Source organism: Manihot esculenta, chromosome 9, assembly GCF_001659605.2.
Source record: "Manihot esculenta cultivar AM560-2 chromosome 9, M.esculenta_v8, whole genome shotgun sequence".
Lineage (NCBI taxonomy): Eukaryota > Viridiplantae > Streptophyta > Magnoliopsida > Malpighiales > Euphorbiaceae > Manihot > Manihot esculenta.
The window spans coordinates 3,874,155-3,888,310 of NC_035169.2; the positions used below are offsets into that span (position 1 = coordinate 3,874,155).

General features: G+C 29.5%; 1 protein-coding gene and 1 long non-coding RNA gene across 2 annotated transcripts; both read left to right on the top strand.

The window, feature by feature from the left end:
• The first annotated feature begins 1,796 nt into the window (after positions 1-1,796).
• LOC110622252 (transcription initiation factor IIB-2) lies at positions 1,797-6,485 on the top strand. Its single transcript, XM_021766708.2, has 7 exons — positions 1,797-2,307; positions 2,862-2,886; positions 3,539-3,668; positions 3,759-3,889; positions 4,047-4,135; positions 5,476-5,555; positions 6,140-6,485. Exons 1-7 carry the CDS (start codon positions 1,958-1,960, stop codon positions 6,271-6,273), a joined length of 939 nt encoding a protein of 312 aa, XP_021622400.1. The 5' UTR covers positions 1,797-1,957; the 3' UTR covers positions 6,274-6,485.
• Positions 6,486-11,487: 5,002 nt separating this feature from the next.
• On the top strand, positions 11,488-12,755 carry LOC110622305. Its single transcript, XR_002489080.2, has 2 exons — positions 11,488-11,725; positions 11,883-12,755. It is a non-coding gene; the product is annotated as an uncharacterized LOC110622305 (long non-coding RNA).
• Positions 12,756-14,156: the final 1,401 nt, after the last annotated feature.

Sequence of the window (14,156 nt, forward strand, 5' to 3'; positions counted from 1 at the left end):
ATAATTTAGTCATTATATTTTAGTAAATTTAATATATTAATTTTATTATTTTGAAAAATTAATTATTTAGGATTATAATCTAAAAAAAATAAACTAATTCCTATATAGAAAAATACAATTAAATCATCATCATTATATTATTTATTTTAAAGACTAAATTTTAGTATTTATTTAAATTATAAGAACTAAATTGTTGAAATGTATGAAATTATAATGGTTAAATGTAATAAAATATAATATCATCCTAAAATCAAATTACAAAATTATAAACTCAAATAAATAGAAAATAAACTAAAAAATTTAAATTTTAATCTAACTATAAATTGTTAGATAAAATTATATAATTATAATTTATAATTTATTATGAATATTTTAATGAAAAATTTTTAAAAATAAAATAAATTAAAATTTTAAATTTTATTTGTTATATAAATTAAAGTTGAGGAACATGATATGTTAATAAGATTATTTTATTTAAATAAACTTACTACTGAATTTTGTAATCAATTAGACGATATATTTGCCATTTAATTTGATTATTTATATTTGAGTTTATTTTTTTTAAATTATCTGTGTATAAAATAAGGGAACAAAAAATAAGCTATAATAATCCATTATTAAATTATTTATTATAATTTTTAGATAATTAAATAGAAAATAGTCAATATTACAAAAATATAAATATAAAGCTAAATTAATTTTAAAAATAAATGATTAAAAATTGATAAAATAAAAATAATAAAAATATCATTATTACTAATTAAATTTTATAAATAATACTAGTTTTTTTGGAAGTTATTATTTAATTATACAAGTATGATGTAAGTAAAATTCTCTATTCTAATATTAATTAAATATCATTATTTTCTAAAATAAAATTTTATCACTAATTTTAAAAAAAAGAAAAAAAATATTTTCAATATTAATTATTAAGTATATTAAACTCATTATGAAAATATTTCATATTTTTAGTTTTGAGATGTTTAAAATTTTTTTATTAAAATGAAATCTTTACTAACCAGAAAATAATGAATTAAAATCTTGAAGTTAATTTTTATTAAGTTTAATTTGTATTAATTAATTTAATAAAATTTAAAATAATAATATTGAAATGAGTAAAAAGAAATACAAAAAATTAACTAAATTATTGATAAATTTATTGAATTAAAATTTTATTTAAATATAATAATTTTATTAGTAAATTTTTATTATTATTTAGTTAATTATCAAAAAATACTAATTAATAGGTTAACCCTTCTTTTTAGCTAATTATAATTTTTAAACTCTCATTTAAATATAATAATTTTATTATTTTTTAATTTAAAATCTCAAAATATTAACATTTTAATTAACATAAAAATTTTTAAAAATACGTAAAAATAATAATGATTTTTATATTTACAAAATAAATTTTATAAAAAAACATTTTATTATTATAAAATAATACTATATTAAATTAAAATTTATTTAGCCCTTAAAAATTAAAAAGATATAAGTTAGAAAAATATTCAAGTTAAATTTATTTAATTCTTCACAAAAGGATTAATTGAACTTCTGAAATAAACACATATAGGGTAATTATGAACGAAAATTACCCCGAATCAAGAGAGCTTCCGAGTTCCAACGCTAACAGTAAGCCCAACTACAAGCACCAACGACGTCAGATCCAGTAGGTCCTACTAATTAACGGTTAAAGATAAAAAATACGTAAATTAGAAAAATAAGCCATAGCGCACTTGATCACTTCCTAGTTCCTAACCCTGCCTATATATAATCCATCTGGAGGATTCCAAGCTCGTGCTCTCCTCTCTTCTTGCGTTTGGCTTCTCCTCCTCCGTTATTTCGGCTTCCGCAGCAGCGCAACTAATCTAAAATTAGGAAATTGAAATAGAAACAGAGTAAACAAGGAGAAAAATCAAATTTTTTTTCAGAATTATAAGCATAATTTCATATATTAATGGACGCTTACTGCTCGGACTGCAAGCGGCAGACGGAGGTGGTGTTCGACCACTCAGCAGGGGATACGGTGTGCTCGGAGTGTGGATTGGTGTTGGAATCACATTCGATCGATGAGACCTCCGAGTGGAGGACTTTCGCTAATGAGTCTGGAGATAATGATCCCGTCCGTGTTGGTGGACCTACGAATCCTCTCTTAACTGACGGTGGTCTTTCCACCGTCATAGCCAAGCCTAACGGTGCTTCTGGCGAGTTCCTTTCCTCTTCCTTGGGTCGCTGGCAGAATAGAGGATCCAATCCGGATCGGGGTTTGATTTTGGCGTTTAAAACTATAGCTACAATGTCTGATAGGTATCAAAATTGTTTCTTTTCTAAGAATGGAATTTCTTGTCGGATTTTAATTAATTAAGCTGGATCGCCATTGTAAGTGATGAGTCTGATCGGTGGTTTTGGATCGGGGATTAAGCTGCTAAAGGAAAGCTGTTGATCGAGTTTCAAGTATTAGGACTTTATGTAGTTTAAATAACCAAAGTCTAGTGCGTCGCTTTTTGTCGTTCTAAATTTGCAAAATAAATTGGTGGAATCCTCAGTTTTGGGTTGGTTGGTTTGTGAAATTGTTCTGTGCTTGGGCAATGATAATAGTAAATGCAGTTAATTGATTGTTCAAATCTCGATCTCAGGATATTAAAATTCGGCTCATTAACAATGGTGGTTAGGAAGTGATGAACTTTGTTCTTTTAAGAAAATATTATCAATTGAAGGAATAGTTATAAGCATGAATTCTTTGCTTTGTCTATAAGTTTGTATTCGTAGCAAATTAGTGGTATCCTATTTTATTTCAGTAATTATTTTAACTGATGAACTATTGCAAAAATCATTGCTAATGTGAAGAAATTTTGTTTCAGGTTGGGCCTTGTTGCAACTATAAAGGTATGCTACTCGATGATTCAATATTTATGTTGCTGCTGATTGTGTTAACTCTCTCTAATGCAAATATCCACACATGTGGATGGGAATTAGTAACTTTCTTGCACGCAAATTCCCTTTGTTTTACTTATGGAGCATTACTTGTCGGGGTTGGCCTTAGAGCTTGTTTCAAGGTGACTGGAAGTTCATACTGATTTAAAATACAAACAGTATCGATGCTGTTTCAAACAACAAAAGCATTCTCCTTGCATATGCAATGGGAAGGCTGCATATATTTGATTCCTTTCTAGATCTCGCAATGTGGTATCTGAGCTTGCGGTTATTTATAGGAATAGACTTTGGCCAAATCAAATAACAATGTTATTTAACTGCTGGCTTAGTGTCAACAATTAGCATTAAGTTTTAATCTTATAATCCTTCTTTACCTTCCGAGTTCAAATAACAATGTTAATTAACTGCTGGCTTAGTCTTCTGCTGTGACTTTGTGACTGCAACCAAAATCCTGATTACAATTAGAAATATCTTTGAGAATTTCAATTCTGATCCCTTGCTGCCTGGTTTCTATTATTTAGTTCTTTTGTTTGTATGATTTAGATAATTAATTTTGTTAATGATTCTTTTGTACCTCTAATTTCCAATTTGTCATTATCTGAAGGATCGGGCAAATGAGATCTATAAACGGGTGGAAGATCAAAAGTCCAGTAGAGGAAGAAATCAGGATGCCTTATTGGCTGCTTGCCTCTACATTGCTTGTCGACAAGAAGACAAGCCACGAACTGTTAAGGGTACAGCCTAAAATCCTTTTAACATCTGGATGCTTCTTGATTTATCTTTCCCTGTGTTTGAGCTTCCTTGAACCTGTGGATTTCAACTAGAAATTTGCTCTGTCGCCAATGGAGCCACAAAGAAAGAAATTGGCCGAGCAAAAGAATATATAGTGAAACAGCTGGGGTTGGAGACGGGTCAGTCAGTGGAGATGGGAACAATACATGCTGGGGATTTTATGGTGGGTAATTGTTTTTTTCATTGAATAACTTGAGTGCATTTAGTTATGCTATTTTTTCACACTTCACATACAATTTTTCATTTGATGAAGAATCTGTATTGGTTGTTTCTGTGCTTGTTAGCACCATTGCTAATGTTAACCTCAATTTGACATGCAGAGGCGTTTTTGTTCCAATCTTGGTATGAATAATCAAGCAGTTAAAGCTGCCCAAGAAGCAGTTCAGAAGTCAGAACAGTTTGACATAAGGTACTCATAATCTTCCAGTGTAACACTTTAGCCTCTGCATGAATGAGAAAGTCAATCGTGCTTTAATTAATCAGCGAAGGAATTTTACTTTAATTACCCCCTGAGGCAGTTACCTCTTGGTTGACCACAACACGTAGTCTCTGGAGCCATTTTTTATGGATAAGTAGAAATGCTTCTATATAATTGGTGGAGCTCTATGGGTATGATGATAAAAGTGAATAGTTTCAGATTTCAAAGAAAATAGTTGAAATCTGCACTTCAAGTTTGTGATAAGGTTGAATTTTTTTAGACAACGTTGCATCTGTTTCAGTTAATGTTTGCTTGGTATTGTTTTTGTCTGCAAGCTTGAGCATGTAAAGGCCTTTTTAATTTTTCACTGCCCCTTCCATCTCTATTTCCATTTCATTTCCTGATGTTGGCCATAGTATTGAGAGTGGTCAAGTCATTACATACATTTCCACTTTGTTGATTGGGTAGATTTCATCACCACTTCATACTAGTTTCTTTGAACAATGCTTCCAATTTTCTGTAAAGAAACCTTGAAATGAATTTTACCAACCTTATACATGTGAAAGTGAAAATCCTAATTTTTAAAATTACCGGAACATAAGAGAAAACAGTCTAATTATAGTAAAACAAATTTTACCTGTCAAAAATAGGAAAACAAAGCTTGAGAAGTGGATTCAATTTATGGGAAATTCCAGCAGACATTCTGTATTGGAGTGAAAGTGTGGATGAAGGAGAAAGAAAGCCAAAAAAACATGTAATTTTGATGGATGTTTTCTGCTGCAATAAGAAATATATGAATAGAGAGTGTCAAAGTGGAGTATAAGTTGTGATGCTGCACTATATGTTTTATTTTTTTAATTGTTTTATTTTTTTAATTAGTTATTTCTTTTTTTAGTCTTGGAAATGCACATTAGTAACAACAAAGTGATTTTAATATTTCAAAACATATGTTACTAAGTTCTAAGGTTACCTATTAATTTCAGGAGGGCTGATAAAAACAATAGAAAATAATAATAATATTATTAATATAATCTTTTATGAACATTATTTTTTCGGTGGGGGCTTCTAAGGAGTATATTTTCTTATTTTTGGCATCATTTCTTATGCTGCCTATGTTTTTTTTTCTTATCTTCCGTGTATTTTTGTTCCATGATTTAAAATAAGAGTGTAGTTGAAACTGTGTTTGCAAAAGCTTTGAGGGTCATGTCCGGGATGCAGTGTATCCATTTCTGATCAACTTATTAGCCTTGATTAGTTGCTTATGCATATACACATATACTTTCTTGGGTTTTGTATTGATTTTTTTATATTTTTGCTTAAAATGTTTGCAGGAGGAGCCCAATTTCAATTGCAGCAGCAGTCATTTATATTATAACTCAGCTTTCAAACGAGAAGAAGCCTAGTCTCAAAGGTTAGATAATCTTATATGCATTTAAATGAGAACGATTTCGTGTAATTTAATCATATATTTCTTGAGTTGCCTGATTTTACCATTTATTCTGATAATCTATGATTCTCATATAGATATTTCTCACTTGCAGTTTTAAATTATTTCTGGACAATTTTTTAAAGGTAATTTATAATATAGACCCTGAGATTTAACAAAATAGCCCTTTTGTTAAAATTCACATTACACTACAACAATTTAGTATTTTAAAATTCACTTTTTATAATAATTTAATCCCTTTAGTTTTAATAATTTATAACAATTTATCATTGAAGTTTTAATATTTATAATAATATAATTCTTTAAATTTGAGTTGATTTTTTTAATTAATAATTAACTAAAGGTAAATTTAATAGAATGATTATTTTATTAATAGAATAAAATTTTGGGACTAAATTCTTTACTATTAACAGACCATAGACTAAATTGTGAGTTTTGTTAAATTTCAGGGATTATATTATAAATTATTATTATTATTTTTTTTTAACATATGCTGAAGCTAGATACATGTGTGTTATTAGATAATTAAATACTGTCGTTGAATGCAGAAATTTCAGGTGCCACAGGAGTTGCAGAAGGAACAATTAGAAATTCCTACAAGGATCTCTATCCCCACGTGTTGAAGATAATCCCAAGTTGGTTTGCCAAAGAAGAGGATCTCAAGAATCTTTCCAGTCCTTGAGCTACAGCAGAGCAGACAATAATGCGAAATACTTAAAAAAACACGTTTGAATTGGTTCATATATTTAGAAACTGTTGAGAAACGGATCATTGTACAAGGCGTCTTATCATATTTTCTTGGCATTTGACTTGCATATAGGAAATCGAAAAAAGTATTTGAGCCATTCAATTCTAAACTCATGCTTTCTTCTGAGCTATTTCTTTCTGATGACATTCGGCTTGAGAATTATCTCAGGTATTGACACCTGGGCCGTTGATTTGGGGCTTTTTGGGTTTTTAGGGGGTAAAAAAAATATTGACTTCTTAGGATTGATTCAAAACTATTGACCAAATAGGAATTCCCGACGCTTTTTTATTTAAAAAAAAAACACAGCACAACAGGCTTTTATTATATATATATATAATTTTTAAAAAATTTTAAATCAATAAATTAAAATACACTATTGTAATAAAATTAAATATTTTTATAATAAATATAATGCAATATATTTTATTATCATATATAATAAATTAAATATATTTTTTGATAAAAATAAATGTAATATAAAATATATTTAATATTATAGTATAATAAATTTATTATATTGAAAATAAACGAAAGTGTTCTTTATTAACAATGTTTTTTAATTTTTGTCATATTGAAATTAAATAGTATCTGAATTATTTTTTTTACAAGTTTATATAATTTTTTAATATGTTTTATTTTTATAATATAATATTAAAAATAATTTTAATATTGCTAATTGGCTTGCTGTGTGGCAGGTCTTTCAACGCAATCTGTCATGCAGTAGGCTGTATTTTTTTAATTAATATGATTATAAATTTATATTTTGTTAAATTATTTTTGACGACTGTCTAATAGTAATATAATATTAATTTTATAGTATTAAAATTAAATAATATTAATATTTTTTAAAATTTAAATGAATAAATTAAAATATATTATTGTAATATAATAAAAATCTTTATAATAAATGTAAAATAATAATAAATTATTCTCTTAAATAAATTAAATATAGTTTTTATTAAAATTAAATACAATATAAAATATATTTAATATTATACTATAAAATATAAATTAAATATATTTAATTTATTATATTTACATATGAATATTACTAACAATATTTTTTAACAGCTGCCATTTTTATTTATTAGTATTGAATTATTTTGTACCAAATTACGATATTACCATAACATATTTATTAATAAATCATTATCATATTTTTTAACAATATTTTTTATTTTTATAATATAAATTATTATCATAAGAAATAAACATTAATAAACTGTTAACAGTATCACGTGGATCTTACCAATAATAGGTGCTAATATTGTAATATATAATTGCATACATAATTTATATTTGTGTATGAGTGGAATTTTTAGTTCATAAAAAAGAAATAGATAATAAATTAATTAAAAAGTAGATAATATTTTTTCATTATTAATTTTTTTATTTATTAATAACATAACTAAATATATTTTATAATATATATAATACAATATATTACTACAATATATAATATAATAATTAAAATATTTTCATATTAACATTAAATATTAATAAATATATTTAATATTATATTATAAAATAAGGAGTATTAAAAAATATGTAAATTTGTATAAAAAATTATTCCGATAATATATAAAATCTTATAGCCTTTCACACAATTTATAAAATATAAATTTTGATATGTAAATATAATAAATTTATATTTTATAATATAATATTAAATATATTTTATATTAAATTTAATTCTATTAAAAAATATATTTAATTTATTGTATGTTATAATAAAATGTATTTTATTATATTTATTAGAAAAATATTTAATTTTATTATAATAGTATATTTTAATTTATTAATTTAAAATTTTAAAAAATAATAAGCTAAATATTTTTTTTATCCTTATAAACCCAAAAACCTCGTTGATTTGGATTCTCTACTTCTTTATTCTCCCCGTACGTACGGACTTCATAGAATTCTTGCACCCGTTCTCCTTTTCTATTTGGTTCTCCTTGAGATTTGAGATTGCCGACTGCTACTTTGCATTCAAGAATCTACTGATGCATTTCCGAGAATTTTCTGGTATTGCATCTGAGAATCGGGAGTTTAAAAGTTTACTCTTGTTCTGCGAGTCTATTTCTGATTTGTTGCTTCATAGAACATACTCTCGCCATCGCTGTCGAGAATCTACGAGTCTGTACTCGCATGTCTCTTTTTGCATTTTGTATTATGGTTTGTTACGTTTGATTTGTTGTATTCTCATTCAGTGGTTGGATTTCTGTTATTCTATTGAGTGTTTGAGATTTTGGCTTTGTTTTGTTTTTTCAATGATTCTTTTTGCCAATAAAGGAACAATTCATTGATGAGTATTGCAGCCAAGGATTACAAGCAAAATTAACATCTTTCAAAAATTTAGAAGCTAAAAAATGTGCTGCAACATTACCCTCTCTCTCTTAACATGAGCAGAAGAAGAGGATGACAAAAGGGACGCTAGAGACTGAATGTCAAAAACAAGACCCTTGATCTGAAGAGGAACTTTGATCCCTTGGATAGCTTGAATAGTTAAAAAGAGAATCACCTTCCATCCTTACTGAAGGAAAGCCTCTGTGAGTAACAAGCACAGTGGCTTCCCGACATGCCAAGCATTTTGGGACAAGCGGGTCTATTGTACCATCAAATTTTCTACAAAATCAGTCAAGAGGCTTCCTACTAAAGTCCCTAGCAAGACCAGCTAACACATCCTTACCCTCTTTAGAAATCAGAGCTGCATCAAAGTTGATTTTGATTGTTCCATATTGAGAAGGAACCCAAGCTGTAACTGTATTCTGTCGCACATTAGCATGAGCTGGAATTTGTAAGCTTAAAGAGGAAGCCTCTCAAAAATCCTCCATATGTTGTAAAGCAATTTGGATGGTAGAGCACTCGTTCTGTTGAATGTTATGGAATTGCATTGAATTCCTTTGTTTCTAGATCTGCCACAGGAGAAAGACAATCATTTGCTTATAATGATCATCATTCGGGTGCTTGCTCACCACTTGAATTAAATCAACCCAACAATGTTTGATGTCTGCTCCTTGTAATAACATTGTTGATCGAAGGCGAACAGGAGAGTTAACCAAATTGTTGCAGCTCTTGGGCATTCGAAGCACAGATGCTTGACTGACTCAATTTGACCACACGAGACACAAAATGGACTAACATAAGGCAGGTGAGAGTGGATTAATTCATTGCAAGGCAACTTGTTCTTTAGTAAGGACCATAAAGATGGAGAGCTTAGGGGAAAGCTTGAATTTCCTTACCTCTTTCACCATCAGCAAGAGCTTGTAAACTTGGGCCTAGGCCTGCCCTGCTATGATTAGAATTGCGATGAATTTGTCTAGCAATATGATAACCTGATCTAACAGAGTATGTCCCGAATCTATCATAATGCCACACTAGAGAATCTTCACCTCTAAACATGCTTATAGAAATGGCTAGGATATTTTTGACTTCTTCAGTAAAATTCTCATTTAAAGCTTAAATATTACATGAATTGGTTACACTATCAATGAGCCGAGGGGTCAACATAATGTCATGATCTTGCCTGATTTGTGGAAGGGCAGGAAAAGAATTAGGTGTCCATTTCTCCGTTTTGCACATAATTGAACGCTCATCTCCCACATTCCATTTCACACCTTCAAAAAAGATCTGCCTAGCCTTTAAAATAGCTCTACCAACCTCAGGATGTTCGACTACCCATCTTAGCATTCAGAAAGGATGAAGAAGGGAAGTATTTCCCTTTCAAAACTCGTGCAACCAAAGATTCTGGTTGTTTCAAAATGTGTCAACCTTGTCTAGCAAGCAGCACGCTATTAAAATCTTCTAAATCTCGAAAACCCATCCCACTTTTTGATTTCGGTCCACACAGATTTGATCAAGAGTTCCAGTGCACTTTCCTCTCCTCCTCTTTTTGTCTCCACCAAAAATTAGCCATCATGGAATTAATTACTCTGCAAAGGGAAACAGGAAGGCAAAAACATGACATAGTGAAAACCGGCAGGGCTGAAGCAGCTGATTTATTTAAGGTTTCCTTGCCTCCCTTCGACAAAAAATGGTTCTTCCATCCTGTTGTCGCCTTAGCAATTCTATCTTTAATGAAGGAGAAGATTTGGATTTTGGTTCTTGGGATATCCAAAAGCAAGCCTAGAAATTTATTTGGAGCTTTGAAATTGTGAATCTGAATAATCCTTGCAATTTTATGCTTGACTTGGTTGGCTGTGTTAGGATTAAAAGTTATGCTAGATTTACTCCAATGGATTGTTTGACCACTGTAGTGGGATCAAGCCAATAACTTTGAATCAGAATTGTAGATATCTCTCCCCACTATATGCCAATATAGGTGGTAAAACAGGCTAGTGAAAAACTTTGAATCAGAATCTCACTAAGTGATCACCTATATGGATTGTGGTTACAACTCCAAGATGAAAATTCTAATCTAGAAAACCAATTGAAAGCGGCTATGAATGATAGATTAGGAAGGGATGGAGAAAATATTAGAAATCTGGGTAAGGAATTATCTGTAGAGATTTTGCGGGAAGAAGCTTATTGGCTTGATCCCACTAGAAAACCAATTCTGATTTAAAGTTTTGCTTGATCTCACCACAGGATTAAAAGATATGCTAGATTGTTTGACCACCGTATTAGGATTAAAAACTTATGGACAGAATTGTACATATCTTTCCCCACCCTATCAGATTTAAAGTTTTGCTTACATAATTTCTTAGTGGAATTTTCCATATCAGCAACATCTCTTCCTCTTTTAGAGCTCTTTCCATGTGCCATCGTATCTGTTTCGGATACCAGTTCTTTTAATATAACTCTAGAATTGCTTCTGAACCGGTTACAAGCTTGCCTCTTCTAGAGTCGACAATTCAAATGAACCGTGGCTTCAACATGATGGCCCTCCCTTTCTACGTTTGGTTTTTCCTTATAAGCATTAGAGTGGAACATCATTGCTGCTAATTCAAATAGTTGGTTGAAAGGCATCTATTCCTCAATGTTATACGATTTGGGATGGATGGTTAACAGAACACATTTGTATGCAAAGGTCTATTTCCTAGAGGACCATCGGGTTGGGCTTTGAGTGGAAGGTTTAGCAGCACAAGAATAGCCTAAATCTGATTCCAATGGGCTAGGTAAAGTTATGTCTTGATGGGTTGGGTTAGGATAGAATAAAAGCCCAGTAGAATTCTTGGCAGAAGAATTAGGCCCACCCATCATCTCATCTTCACGCCCTTTTGGAGAGCTATTAATCCGGAGAGACCTTTCTGCTTCTCTCTTCTCCTTCTCTGATCCCAATCTCTTTAGCAGAGAAGCATTTAAAGTCTCCGAATGCTGATAATGGAAGAGGAGAGGGAGCTTCCTAAAGGTTTCTTGGGCGTTGACCTTCTGCGAGCCTAAAGAGGTAAGATATTCATTGAAAAGCTCTGGTAATTTATTTGTCTAGAGAATTGAGTTAGGACAGGGTTGCTTGGGGTACTGTGCAGCTAGCAGGTTGTTTTTCAAAGGTATTACCAAAAAGGAAATTTTGGGCTTTATTCTTGTAATCTGTCTGTTGATAGTTCAAGAAAGGAAGATTGTGTTGGTAGGGTAGATCCGCAGGGTCACCGGAGGAGGAAGCCAGAGGAAGAGGTTGGGACTGGCATCAGGTATATGGGATGATGGGAGGGAGGTACAACGACAGATTTGGAATGAACTATAGAAGAAGGGCAGGAGGGTGATGGATTGGTTGAGGTGGTGATTGGGTTAGCTCCATGTTTTTTCAATGATTGAGTTTGCAAATTAATGGGAGTGAATATAATTGCGGACTTGTTTGGAAAAATTTTCTTTTAGATTATTGTTGAGATGAGTTTGAAATGTTGACCTTTATATTTGGGCTAATAGCCCATAAATTTCTAACCCTTTCAACTTTTTACATTTTAATCCATTAGTTTTATCTCTGCAAATTTTGAAATAATTCAATTACAAACATAAAAAAAATGAGAAAAAAAAAAAAGAGTTGTACGGTATCACTAGAAAGTGCCATGTGTAGGTTGTGGTTGAGAAGAGGTCATACTTAAGGTTTGGTACTCTTTTAATCCTTTAATAATCTCTGGAAGAAAGCTATGCTCGTCCGACGACGATCCTCTTTCAAATGTTGCTAGCAGCTATTATGGAGGTTTGATGCTCCACATTCAAAGCTCTTCCCTAATAAATGGAGCTTGCTCTCACTGTCGCTCCTCCTTTGGCTGCTCACCGACACATTTCTTCCTCCAATTGTCACTTGAAGGAGGCTATACGGGGTCAAATCAACATCATAAGAAGAATAGAGAGAGCTACAGTAGGGACAAATGAGATGAGTGATAAATTAGGGTTAGGGTATTTTTGTGTATATAATACATGACAAAATGATGTAGTTTTAAAAATTAATTCAACTTGATTTTTTTTGGTTTTTAGTGGAAGAAATAAGTTAAATAAAAAAACGAACTAAAAATTATTTATTTTAATATTTTAAATCACATGTAAGATATGATATCCGCTTTTAGTGATAAAAAAATGAAATTGGTGGCATGCCACTTAAAATGGAGTGTATTTTACTAAATTGTATTTTTAATCTGAATAAAATTTATTCTAAATTAAAAGTTTAGTAAATTGTACTAAAATTAGAATTAGTGGATTAAATTACAAAAAGTCAAAAAATTTTGGATTTTAAGTGCTATTAGGCATTTATATTTTAGTTGGAATGTTGAAATTATGGTTTAAATTTTATTCTTTAAGATAAACATGACATAGCCGCTGAATCTTACCAGCTCACCAACTACACGTACTTACAGGTGATCATTCGGTCGGTTTGGTTTAAAATCGAACTGAATCGAATAAATTAAAAATTGAAATTTTAGTGTTTATGAAAATCGAATCGAATTAATTTTGGTTAGAAATTGAATCGAATCGAACTGATCTGATTCGGTTTGATTCAATTCAGTTTGATCGATTTCGATTTTTAATAATTTTTTTATTTTTTACACTTTATTTTTAATATTTTAAATTTTAATTAAAATATTTTAATTTTAATATGAATTAATTTCTCTATATTATTAAAAAAATATATTATTATCACTAATCGATTCGGTTCGATTTTTTTGATTTTTTTATGATTAAAACTGAACTGAACCGAAATAACTAAAATTTTTGAAATTAAAAATCGAACCGAATCGAAATATATAAAAAATTGAATTAAAATTTTAAATCAATTCGATTCGATCAATTTTTTTAATTTAAATCGAATAATGTTCACTCCGAACTACAAGTCCTCCCTATTCGAGAGAAGTCACTGTTTCTTTGTAAATTGGATAAATGGGTTTCTAAGTCTACCTCAAGTAAAAGAGAATTGCACATTCTCACTCTTCAGGCAAACTCTATGAGAGAAGATTTGCAACGTTTCAACTTTACTAGTTACTATGTTTGACAAGGAGGGTTGTTTTGTATGTTACTTTACGAATCATGGGAATGACACTGTCATTATTTTTTTAATTCATTTTAAATGAAAAATAAAAAAGATAAATCAAAATTAAATGTTAATTAAATAAAATTAAAAATTATCAACAACATAAAATTGTCCGATTATTAGCAAAATCACTAATGGGAATGCGTAGGTATTTCGATATATTTTTTAGAAAATTATGGTATAAAAACATTAAAGTTATTATAAAAAATATTAATGACAGTCGATTTTTAAATTAACGGATAAAAAAATTATTTATTATATTAATTATTATCTCTCTCTTTAATTAACTATTAATTATTATAATTTTCAATTGAACTAGCATTTCTCTGAGTTATTATATTTATTAAAAACT

Coding starts and splice junctions, on each gene's coding strand:
- LOC110622252 (XM_021766708.2), top strand. CDS start 1,958: ATGGACGCTTACTGCTCGGACTGCAAGCGGCAGACGGAGGTGGTGTTC. Junction 2,887..3,538: donor GCCTTGTTGCAACTATAAAG/GTATGCTACTCG, acceptor CATTATCTGAAG/GATCGGGCAAATGAGATCTA. Junction 4,136..5,475: donor TCAGAACAGTTTGACATAAG/GTACTCATAATC, acceptor AAATGTTTGCAG/GAGGAGCCCAATTTCAATTG.